General features: G+C 41.3%; 1 protein-coding gene and 1 pseudogene across 1 annotated transcript in view; one reads left to right on the top strand and one right to left on the bottom strand.

The window, feature by feature from the left end:
- The window catches only part of PEX14 (peroxisomal biogenesis factor 14), a 121068-nt gene extending 109303 nt beyond the window's left edge, over positions 1-11765 (bottom strand). Inside the window, exon 1 of the mRNA XM_006914432.3 lies at positions 11625-11765. Coding sequence (XP_006914494.1) covers positions 11625-11660 — 36 coding nt within the window. The 5' untranslated portion in view covers positions 11661-11765. The remainder of the gene's footprint in view (positions 1-11624) is intronic.
- LOC112481797 lies at positions 3633-3751 on the top strand (annotated as a pseudogene).
- Positions 11766-12662: the final 897 nt, after the last annotated feature.

A 12662-nucleotide genomic window follows, 5' to 3' on the forward strand; every position in this document is an offset into this window, starting at 1 on the left:
TCCCTACAACCTCACACAAACCTGGCTCACTCCCAATGCAACACTGTGGCCTGATGCTTCCCAGCCCCAGCACAGAATCACCCCTAAGGAGTCCCTAAAAATGTGTGGAGGTGTTTCTGGCTGGCACCATGATCGGAGAGTCCACAGGCACTGAGAGGGCAGGGGCCCGGGAGGCTAAATGTGCCGCAAAGCACGCAATGAAGAGGTCCATCAAAACACCAACCAGACCCCTCGGAGACTCCTGGCCGTTTGGATTCCACGTGCCGAGGAGGACAGACCTTCACCTAGATGCTGCTTCAAAGGAGGCAGAGGTCTGAGCCCCGACTGCTTGTCAGAGCTGAATCCCCAGCCTCGCGCAGGCCCATCAGCCTCGCTGGTCCAGCCTTTAGGAAAATCCAACACTTCTCAAACACCTGCCCCTACATAGACCCCCCTGAAGTGGTCACGCCTGATTTCTGGCTTGACACAAATTCCTACAAATTAAATTCCAACTTGATCCTGGAAATCTTGACTTTTAAAACAGTAACAGGAAAGTTTAGAGATCACAGCTGAAGTGCAAGAAGAAGGCTTTAGGCCATCCAGTCAGGACCCTTAGTGGCTGGGATGTGGAGAGCAGGGAGGGAAGAAGAGCAAAAGCATAAGACACCGATTTGTTGTTGTTGTTTTTAAATAATCTCCCCCGCCCCCCCCCCACTTCCACCCCTGACCTACGGATGCTGCCGTCTCCCCTTAAGAACTGGATCTCTGAAGGCAGGGCGTCTCCTCCCACGCGCTCCCAGCATGCACCTGGAGCCTGACGCACCCCGGGTATGGTCCCAGGCGCCACCTGTGGCACGAACCCAGGACCTTCTGTGTGTCAAGCAGACGCGCTGACCACTACACTGTGGAGCCACCCCATACGACAGCTTCCTAAAGCAAGGAAACAAAAACGACCACTGTGGCAGAGAGAGAGGAACAGAGACAAAACTGCTCTCGCTCCTGCCGCCCGGGCACTGACCTTCCCCAGCCAGAAGGTGTGTCCATGTGCTGACCTTGCTGCACTACAAAGGTCAATGGTACGCGCAGCTCAGGTCTGGGTAACTGGCAGAACACCCGGGTTAAACGGACTCATCCCACATCTGCCAGTGGCTGTGTTAACTCTGGATGTGTCCCAAGCCAGTCTGGCCTACAGTTCTTTGCTGTGAAGAATAAGATTCAATTCAACAAATATTTTTTGAGAGCCAGGCGTACGAACTTTGGCATTAATAGCTGAGGGACTGGGGGGTACACTGTCAACCCCCGTGCGCCTCAGTTTCCTCATCTCTGGGAATCGTGGGAGCAATACCAGCATCTAACATTCAGGATGAGATAACAGGAGCTATGCCACGTCACTGCTGTGCTCAGAATCAAGCAGTAGACTTCTGCTCTGTCTATGATGAAGTACTAGGGACCAGATGTACCTTCCCACTCTAAACCACTAGAAAACTAAATAAACGGCACCACTTTTTGTGGACTTCGGATGTCTGACAGAACAGAAACAAATGATATGATCCTTAGGATGATCCCGGCATTCTGCCAGGAGGCACCTTTCAGACCAAGGAGAGGGAGGGGAGCCCCAGCAGAGGACGGCAGGCTCACTGGGCTGAGGAAACAGAGACTGGCGTTCGGGGAGGCTGAGGCAGCTGGGGGCTGCACAACAGAGCTCGAGAGGATGGAGCAGAAAGAGAGCTCCAGAAATCTGCCTAGAGGTTCCCTTGAGTCTTTGCTGAACAGTAATATCTGTGCTTGCACAGAGTGAAACTCCACGAGGCTGAAAAATAAAGTGACGAGGAAGCGGCAAGCTGACCAGTGCCCAGAATCCTCACAGGCCTCGCAAGTGCCAAGCACCTGAGCGGAGCCCATTCAGGGACTTCAGGAGACACCTGACAGGGCCATGTCTTGGTAGGGGTTCAGATCGTCCCTAGCTCCGCCCTAAAAAGCTTAAAAAAAGAACATGAAAGACTCAAAATAAACCAAAAATAACTTAATTACCCACCAGAACAAAGCTCAACACACTGTAAAGTAAAAATCCGGACACTCAACAACAAAAAAATTCACAGCAGCCAGAATTCAATCAAAAATCTCAACATAAAATAAATAGCACCACTGTTTGCAGACATTGGACACCGTCAAGAAGCAGGAAAGTGTAACTCATAAGAACAACAAAAAAAAATCAAAAAAATAATTAGCAAACAAGACCATTACTACAGGAATTATAATTTTATTCAAGATAAACACGCAAAAAAAATATTGAATCATATTGTATACCTAAAACTAAATTGTGACACATATCTTAATTTAAAAAAAAAAAAAAAAGAATTTGAAAGAAAACAGGATCAAGTAAGGAAAGAAATATAAGGTATAAAAAGAAAGAACTTCCAGGGATGAAAAATATAATATCCGAAGTAAAAATTTCACTGAATAGAATGACAACAGATTAGATACTAGAGAAGAAAAGGTAAGTGCACTTGAAGATATGGCAATAGAAACTGACCAAAATGAGGAACAGAGAGGAAAATAAAAGATCAAAAAAATCTTTTTTGAAAAATTTCCACGTTTGATGAAAACTACAAACTCATAGATCCAAAAAGCTCCACAAACTCCAAGCAGAGCAAACAAAAGCATACTAAGGCATATCATAATCAAATTGCTAAAAACCCATGAAAAGGGAAAAATCTGAGAAGCAGCCAGAAAAAAAAAAACATTACTTACAGATATTAATCAAGACTAAGAATGACTTCACACTTCTGATCAGAAACTATGCAAGCCAAAGAAATAAAATGGAATAGTATCGTTTAAATGACCACAGAAAAATAAGTCAACCTAGCATTCTATATCCAGTGCAAATATCTGTCAAAAATGAATACGAGACATTTTCAGAGACAAAGAAAAAAAGCTGAGAAAATGTGTCAATGGTAAACTTGTATCACAGAAATTTTAAAAGAAATTTTTTAAGCGGAAGAAGAGAAACAATATCAGATGAAAATTTGGTCTATGCAAAAGAATAATGCCAGAAAAGATAAATACGTTGGTAAATATAAAAAGATATTTTAAATATATATTATTTATTTTAAAAAGAAAATTTAAAGTGTACTGTGGGGTTTATGACACATGGGGAAGTAAAATCAATGACACTAATAGTATAGTGGATGAGGGGAAATAGAAGCATCCTATTGTTAGGTTCTTACATTACATGTGGTTTGGTGTAATATTGTTTGAAAGTAGGCTATGATAACTTAAAGTAACATGTAAACCTTAGAGCAATCACTAATAAACAAAAAATAACCAAAAAAGTAGAGGTATAGCTAAATCAATAGTAAAGATAAAATGAAATCCTAAAAACCAATTCAATACAAAAGAAGAAAATAGAGAACAAAGAACAGATTAAAAAATAACTGCAATATGGCAGCCTTAAATCCAAACATAAATGAAACACTCCAATTAAAAGGCAGAGATTGGCAGATTGGGCAGTGTGACTAAAGCGAGACCTAACTGTATGCCGTCTACAAAAAACCCACTTTAAACAAAAAGACACGAAGAAAGTAAATGTAAAAACCCAAAGAATGGAAAACAATTTACCATGCAAACACCAATGATAAGAAAGCTGCAATAGAGTCTATGGCCACGCCACCCTGAACAAGCCCGATCTGGTCTGATCTCGGAAGCTAAGCAGGGTCAGGCCTGGTTATTACTTGTATGGGACACCACCTAGGAAGACCAGGTGCTGTAGGTATGAAGTAAAAAATAAAGGATTGTAAGCTGACAAGGTCCTTGCAATCTGTGAGGTCAACCTAAAATATATATATCTATATACATGTAGAAAATTAATAACATAAATAGACAAATTCAAAATACAGTTGGAGACGTCAATAATCCTCTCTCCTCAAAGTCTGTAAAGATACCGAAGACCTAAAAAACACTATCAACCAACAAAGCCTTACTGACATTTGTAGAACACTCTCCGCAGAAAGCAGAATATACATTATTTTCAAGTTCATAAGGAAAATTCACCAAGACAGACCACAAAAGAAATCTCAAATTTAAAAGATCTGAAAACATACAGAGTATGTTTTCTGACCACAAGGGAATTAAACTAGAAATCAATAACAAGAAAAAAATCTGGAAAAATCCCAAATATTTAGAAATTAAACAAAAGACTTTTAAAATAATCTGTAGGTCAACGAAGAAATAAGAGAGGAAATTAGAAAATATTCTGAACTGAATGAAAATGGAAAACACAACATATCTAAATTTGTGGACTGCAACTAAAGCAATGTTTAGAGGGAAATTTAGTTTCAAATACTGGATTTAGAAAAGAAGCTAGAAAAAAAAAAGGAAAGAAGCCAGAAGAATAAGAACAAATAAAACCCAAAGTAAATAGAAGGAAAGAAATAAACGATGGAAAAAATTAGAGGGACATCAAAGAAATAAAAGCAAGTTTTTTGAAGACACTAATTTCCAATATTAGGAATGAAAAAAGGAAAACCACTGCATTCTACAGACATTTAAAATAAGAAATGCTTTACAACAACAAATTTAACAACTAAAATGATATGGACAAATTCCTTGAGACACAACATACCAAAACTGACACTAGAAAAAACCAGAAAAGTTTAATATCCTTATATCTACTTTTAATACATAATTAATTTAAAACAAAAAAAGAAAACTATAAATATCCCTTATAAACATAAATGTAAAAGTCCTTAACAAAATATTGCCAAATCCAGCAATATATAAAAAGGATAATACATCATGACCAAGTGGAACTTATCCAACAAATGCAAGATTGGTTAACGTTTGAAAAATCAATCAACATAAATCACCATATTAACAGAATAAAGGAGGAAAACAATAGCATCAACAGAACAGATAGCAAAAAGAGCACCTGACAACACTCAGCAAATTAAAAATAAGTCGAATCTCCTCCATTTGATAAAGGGCACCTATAAAAAAACTATAGCTGACATATTTAAATGTGAAAGATTGAACTTATTTCCCCTAAGATGAGGAACAAGGCAAGAATGTGTACTCTCTATTGCTTTTTACAAGAAATCCTAGACAGTACAATAAAGCAAGAAAAATAAAGGGCATATAAATTGGAAAGCAAGAAGTAAAGCTGTCTTTATTTGCAGATGACACTATTATCTACAGAAAAATCATAAGGAATCTACAAAAAAGCTATAGGAATTATTAGCTTAACAACGTTGTAGATATAAGGCCTATATAAAGAAACTCAATTTCATTTCTATACACTAGCACTGAACAATTAAAAATAAAATTTAAATAATAAAATCTATAGACAATAATAGTCCAAACTATGAAATGAGAGAAATTTAACAGAATGCGTACAGGACCTACCTACTTAAAACTATAAAACACTATTGAGAAAAATCAAAGAAGACCTAAATGGAGACATATACCATGTTAATGAATTAAGAGCAATACTGTTAAGATGCCAATTCTGATCTATAGATTCCACACAAACCCAATAAAAATCCCATCAAGCTTTTCTGTAGAAATTGATAAACCGATTCTAAGATTCATATACAGATGCAATAAACCAAACTGACCTATAGATTCCACACAAACCCAATAAAAATCCCATCAAGCTTTTCTGTAGAAATTGATAAACCAATTCTAAGATTTATATACAGATGCAATAGACGAAAGCTAAAACAATTTTGAAAAATAATGAAGTCAGAAGACTTTATACTACCTGATTTCAAGATTATAAAGCTACAGCAGTCGAGACAGTATTTCATTTGCATAGGATAGACATATAGACAAATGTAACAAAAGAGTCCATAAATCGATCTATGCATATACATTTTTTTTTTTTTGACAAAGGTAGCAAGATAATTCAATGCAGAAAGGGTAATCTGTTTAATAAATATGATGGAACAACTGATTTCCATATAGGGGAAGAAAATGAACCTCGGCCTTTACCCATAAGTATATGAAAAGACACTCAATATTATCGGTCATCACAGCAATGCAAATTAAAGCCACAATGAATTACCACTACAAACTCAGTAGAACGGCTAAAATTTAAAAGACGAACAATACCAAGTGTTGGTATGGACATGGGGCAACTGGAACTTTCATACACCGCTAGTGGGAATGAAAAATAGCGCAACTTGGTAAACACTTACGCAATTTATTATAAAGCTAAAGATACACTTACATATGACTTAGCAATTCCACTCACAAATATTTACAAGGAAAAATGAAAACACATGTCCTCACAAACACTTATACATGAATATTTATAGCACCCTCAAACTAGAACCAATCATGTGGGGAACAGACTCTGAAGTGACTCTGATAATCCCCACCTCCTGGTACTCATGCCCTGGTTCTGTCCCCTTGAGTGTGGGTGGGACCTATGACTTGCTTCTGGCAAGCAGAATATGGCAAAGGCAATGGGATGCATGTAATAACAAGAACATGGTTACAATATATGAAACTGCAACGTCCGACTTGCTGAGAGATTCTCTCTCTTACTGGCTTTGAGGAAGCAAGTGGCCATGAGAAGACCTGTGTGGCAAGAAAACTGAAGGTGGCCTCTGGCTGACAGCCTGGAACAAACTGAGGCCCTCAGTGTGCAGCCATTAAGGAGCTGAGAGCTGCCAACAACCACAAGAGCTAGAAGGCTCGGATGCGTTCACAGGTCTGGTAGAGACCTGATTGTTGCCTGAGACTCGGCTAAACCGTGTCCTGATCCTGACCCGCGAAAAATGAGACAATAAATGGAGGTTGTTTTAAGCTGCTAAGTTTGTGGCGATACTGTTATGGAGCAACGGATCATTAATACAATCGAAATGTCCAACGACTGATGAAGAGATCCACGAATGGTGGTACATTTATACAACGGAATACTACTCACTAATAAAAAGCAATGAATTAAGGACACAGCAATGTAAGTTTCACAAACATTATTCTGAGCAAAAGAAGTGAGACACAAAAAAATACATACATTACGAATTTGTTCACAGGAAATTCTAGGAAAGACAAATAGCAATAGAAAGCAGTTCAGATTTCCTGAGGCCAAAGGCTGGGACTTCCTGGAAAGCTGCGAAGGGAACAGTTAGGAATACTGGAATTGTTCTGATCTTGATTCTTGGTTACACATGTATATGTATTTGTCAAAACTCATTAAACTGACCACTACACACTGCTGGAATTCTACAGTAAAGTTTTTGGCCACAAGAACTTGGTGACTAAATAAGATATCAAATCTAAGGTATTAAAAATATTAGCAAACTTGCAAAGAAAGTGGCTAGTTTAAAAAAGGTTATCTTTACAATGGAGAAACCTGATGGACACCACCTTAACTAAGCAGTCAAATTTATCCTCAATAATGGGACGAACTGCTATCACATGCCTGTATGATTCACCGAGAAGAACACAACACCTACAGAGCATTCTCACAAAAAATGTTTAACCTGGCTCTAAAAAATGTGAAGAAACAAATCCGACAAACCCAGATAGCAGAACACTACAAAACAAAAGCCCTGACTCTCCTAAATGCCACCATCATGAAAAACAAAAAGGCAGATGAACTCACCAGAAACACATGCATATGTCTCAAAAAGACATGTTTTCACAGCAGCACTAACTGTAATAACCAAAAGGTGAAACAACCTAAATGTCCATTAAGAGCAGAACGGTTAATAACAAATGGATGACAAATATGTTCACACTGTGTAATAACTATGGATAGCAGCAATAACGAACTATAACTGTTCACAACATAGATGAATCTCAGAAGTATAACGCTGAGTGACAGAAGCCAGACACGCTTTATGATTCTGTTTATATGAAGCTCAAAAACAGACAAAATTAACCTGTCAGAATGGGGGCGACCTCTGGGGACTGGATAGTGATGGGAGGGGCACCACTGGGGCTTCTGAGGTCCTGGTCATGTGTGATTTCTTGGTCTAGGTACTGGCTACACAAATATGTTCACTTTGTGAAAATTTACCAAGCTGGGCACATAATTTGTGTAGTTCCTGGGTATATGATAAACTTCAGTAACAGTTAAAAATATATAAAGGCTAGAGAGAATCATTCTAGCTGAAAGCCGACTAAAGAGATGAATGAATCAATGCAATCTGTTTCTTGATTGAATCCTGACTCTTTTAATTGAGAAAATCTGAATGTGAACTGTATTACTAAATATTATTTTATCTATACTAAATATCTTGTGTGATAGTGATACTGTGCTTGTGCAGGAAAATAACCTCATTCTTCCAAGAGACAAGGTGAAGTATTCTACGATGAAATATTGTGATGTCTGTAACTTATTATCAAATCCTTTAAAAAACAAAGTTAAAGAGACAGATAAAGCAAATTCAGGAAAATGTAAACGGTGGAGGTTGGTGAAGTTTTTATGCAAATTTTACAGTTCTCTGTATTATTCTTTCGACTTTCCTACAGGTTGAAAAATTTTCATAATAAAAAGTTGAGGGAGAAGACACCTTGTTTGAACTGCTGTCATTCAAGACTTCTCGGACTTCCAAAACTGCATGCAGAGACTTGGAGAAGGAAACTTAACACTGAGCACTTACTATTACCAGGTGCTCTTTATATCTGTGATTTAAATCAGCCCTCAGAGCAACCCTACAGGGTGACTGTTATTACTCCCATTTTACAGAGCAGAGAGCTGATGCTGAGAGGTGGAGCGACAAGGCCAGTAGTTAGAGAGTGCTGGAGTTCAAAGCCTGTCAGATACGAGGCCCCGCTCCTCCACTCCAAAAGTCTTCACTGTGCTTTTCTGCCCTCCCTGCTTGTGTTGTCTGGATCCAAAATTTGCTGCATCCAGTGAACCGCAACAGGTTTGACATCTACGTTCTATGATAATGCTCGATATTCAATAACTGTTAGACAAGCAGATTGAACCACGCTCTCTGCTCTTCACTGAGGACAGAAAAGCTGGTGGGGAAGTATGGAAATAGCGATGACATCGCCTCTTCCCATGGACCATTAACATGTACAGACTAGAAGGGACTTTGATCAGAGATTAGCCATGCAAAGCAGAGCAATGTGGGGAAAACAGAACTAGGATATGAAGCAACAGACTGTCTTGAAGACAGAATAAAAAGACTATGCCATTTATGAAAAAAAGTAAGTCTGTCATTGAAATCTAAAAGTCACAAAGGACAGCTAGGATAAACAACAGCATTCGGGGCGTTCCTTTAAATTTCAAGGAAATTACTTCAGAACAAATAAAAGAACCACTTTAGTGGACTGGAGGTCAACATAAAAAGTCATACCCCAAAAGACTTTATAATAGGACCTGAAGAAAGATTTCGATCATTTGTGAATGAAAATGTAGTTTATTGAATGGACTGACAATAATAGAGACGACACTACGTCAGGCACTATTCTAAAATAAATCATTTAATCCTCAGGGCAACCCCATGAGATAGGCACTAGTTTTATTCCTTATTTACAGATGGAGGCTCTAAGGCCAAATAAGTGAAGTAATTTATCCAAGATGATCACGCAGCTGGTAATGGTGGGGCTCAGATTCTAAGCCAGTGAAAATGGCTTCAGAGTGCATGCATCTAACCACTGTTCTACACTGTCCGTTAAAGAAAGGGTTGGTTTATTCACCCTTAATCTTTCGAAATGAGATACTGATGCCACGAGGCCAGCTAATAAACTCCCTATGAGAGAATGCTGGCTCAGCCCCACAGGTGCAATGCAGCTCTCCTCTCAAACAAACCAAGTTGCGGGGAATTCTCCAAACAGTCCCTTCCATCCCATTCCGCTCTGACTGGAGAAACAGGAAACTAGGTTGATCAGGACTTGTAAATGAAATGGTGAGTAACTGGTAAAAAGAGCTGGTTCCTTTAAAAAGTATACATTAGCAACTTATTGTTAGAGAGTGACAGAATTTGGCATAAAGAGTTCAAGTTTTTCTCCAGGCTGCCAGCACATTCTGGTGCAATCCCATCTCTACCAGCTTTGGAAAGGAGGGCAAAGGAGCAGCAGAGCTTTTAACTCCCAAAAAGGGGCTGGCCAAGGACCTGAGATCCTTCCCACATGTACGGAGAGGACAATTTCCAGAACCAAAGAAATCCTTGGGTACTACAATGACTCCAAGTGCCAAGATTTTCAGTAATACAGCCCTGGCAAATCAGATGTCCCAGAAGCATGAGGGACTGAAGGCACGCTTCAATCCCAGCCCACGGGCTTTCCTAGCGTGTAACAGTTCAGAGAAGACTGGATTCTGAGGAGCTTCAGCATTCCAACAAGCTAAGTGGGGTAAGGCAAAAAAGCAGGGCCTCTCCTCTCGGGACATCCCCACACTCCAGAATTTCCGATAGCAAGAAGGCCAGAATCGGCCCTAATTATCTCCCATGTTTTACAACCCAGACATCTTTCTGAATCACTCACTCCGCTAACGAAAGCTGGTCTGGGGAACATACAACTCCTCTAAGTGCAAGTCCTATAGTAAATGTACCATGAAGAATAAAACAGTAGGAAACACTAAGCAGTGTTTTCCATAGAAGTAAAAGAACACAATGGGCTGCTAAAAAGTCCACAGGTGTTTCAAGGAGGTGAGAGATAAGTGAGAGGTCCAAGTGGAAACCATTTTCTTCTTCCTGTCTAATCCTAACTCACGTGAAACATGTCTGGCTGACTACTGGAATCACACACACCGGGCTTAAATCCTGGCTCAAGCAGATACTCAATCAAGGGCATGTTACACAGTCTCTTAGGATCTGCAAAATGGTGGTTAACAGCCTGTACTCCATGAAGGTTGTAATGAGCAGTAAACGAGATAATAAACGTAATTTGTCCTCGGCTTGCCCCCATCCTCACCCCAGCTCACTTCACCATTGAATCGCCAACGGCTTCAGAGGCCTTATCATCCACCGCTTCCGGACGGCAGACGTACAGGCATGGGCACTGGTCCGCGAAGTCCCCTTACTGGGGTGGGATTTGGCTGAATCTGTGGCTGAAAAGCTAGATCACAGCCTTTGGCCGAGACAACCAAACTCTGGGAAGCAAGGACAGATCCTCAGCCGAAAGCTTGGTGGCGTCTGTTGTTTACAGAGAGTCCCTTTCCTACAACTGGGAAGGTCCGAGTACATTTCCGACCCTCCAACTTGGCAAGGGAAGCGCAAAGGTGACTAACGACGAAGAGGCCGGCAGCGGGGCCACCCCAGGGAGCCGGGGCTGTGGGGGAGTGGGAACCCTGACGGAGTCGGGGCCCTCCCCGGAGGAACAGCCCAGAACGACCGAGCCTCCCACTCCTCAAGCAGGGGCCCTCACAGCTTACGGCAGGGGGCTCCTCAAGGGAGCCCCGCCAACATCCCAGCCAAGCTCAAGAGAGACCCCACAGGCCGGCAGGCGGAAAGTGGGGACCTGAGGGCGCCCGGAGCCCGGTTCCGGAGTGTGGGCAAAGAGGGGTCACCCGGGGAGGGGCCGGCGGCGAGGACCAGGGGAGGGGCGGGGCCCGGAGCGGGGCAAGAAGTCGAGGCTCCCGGCTTCGGAGGCTCCGGGTTCCTACCCGACTCCTGGCTGCACGCCGAGCGCCCTCTCCAGCTGGGGTCTCTGTCACCGCGGCAGGGTAGTCCCACTCCCCTTACCTGGCTCGGCTGCTCTGCCTGCTCTGAGGACGCCATCTTTCTGAGGCCTGACTAATCTATCGCCGCTGGGCGAGGCTTCTCCCAGGTGCCCTCGCTCTCGCTCTCCCATCCAGGCTAAAGTAGCCGGTGCCGAACCTGTCGATGGCCAGCACAGGGATACTCCGGGAAGAAGCGGGCAGGCAGTCCCACGTTCGGGTCACCGCTCACAATTTCCATTAGGTCTCTGCTTTCCAGAAAGATCCGAGGTCGCTCCTTTTTGCATCCTTGTACGTGTATTATTCTTATTGAATTAAAGTTCTGCCCAATCCTACATTGCCTTGGGCACATACATGTAGGGAGGGACTTGGACACAGGTAGCGTGGGACCCGCCAAATATTTAATAACTGTGAAGAACTTTGAAAATTAATTAAGTTTAATTAATTAATGTTCAGTTCAGTACCATCTGTTGAGTGCCTTTGCCAGGCACTTTGATGGGCGCTAGAAATAAAAAGATCCGAGACTCAACCCCTGCTTCCAAGTCCAGGCCAAAGCCACACACACAATCACAGCATCTTGGAGATAGGAGTCGAATAGTGTGCAGGTCTATTAGATCACAGAAAGGGGGGCTTCTTGGAAAAGAGGGTGTAAGTGTGAAATTTACACGAAAGAGTTGCGTACATTAGAAATATCAGTTCATATCGTAGTTGTGTTGCAACAGTTTCTCCAACCACTTAACATGGCTATCCTTTTCATATGAGGTAATCTCGTTTTCTTTCATAAACAAAACAAGAGACTGACCCTGAATAAATATGGGCTGACAATTATTTCTTTTTTTACCTAAAACGCCACCCCCTTTAAGCGAGCAACGATTTTGATAATTTTTTATTTTAATATAAAATATTAGATTTTCATGGGGAACGAACACAGACTTTTCCATAACAGTATCGGAACTAGGACAAATATATTGTCAAGCAGCATTTGGACGAGCTCAAACAGTGATTTGGTTCGCATTTCCACTTTCCTCTCTGATTTCTTTAAGATCGTAATGTCTAATCTATT

The sequence above is a fragment of the Pteropus alecto genome, unplaced genomic scaffold (assembly GCF_000325575.1).
Source record: "Pteropus alecto unplaced genomic scaffold, ASM32557v1 scaffold125, whole genome shotgun sequence".
In the NCBI taxonomy this organism is placed as follows: Eukaryota; Metazoa; Chordata; class Mammalia; order Chiroptera; family Pteropodidae; genus Pteropus; species Pteropus alecto.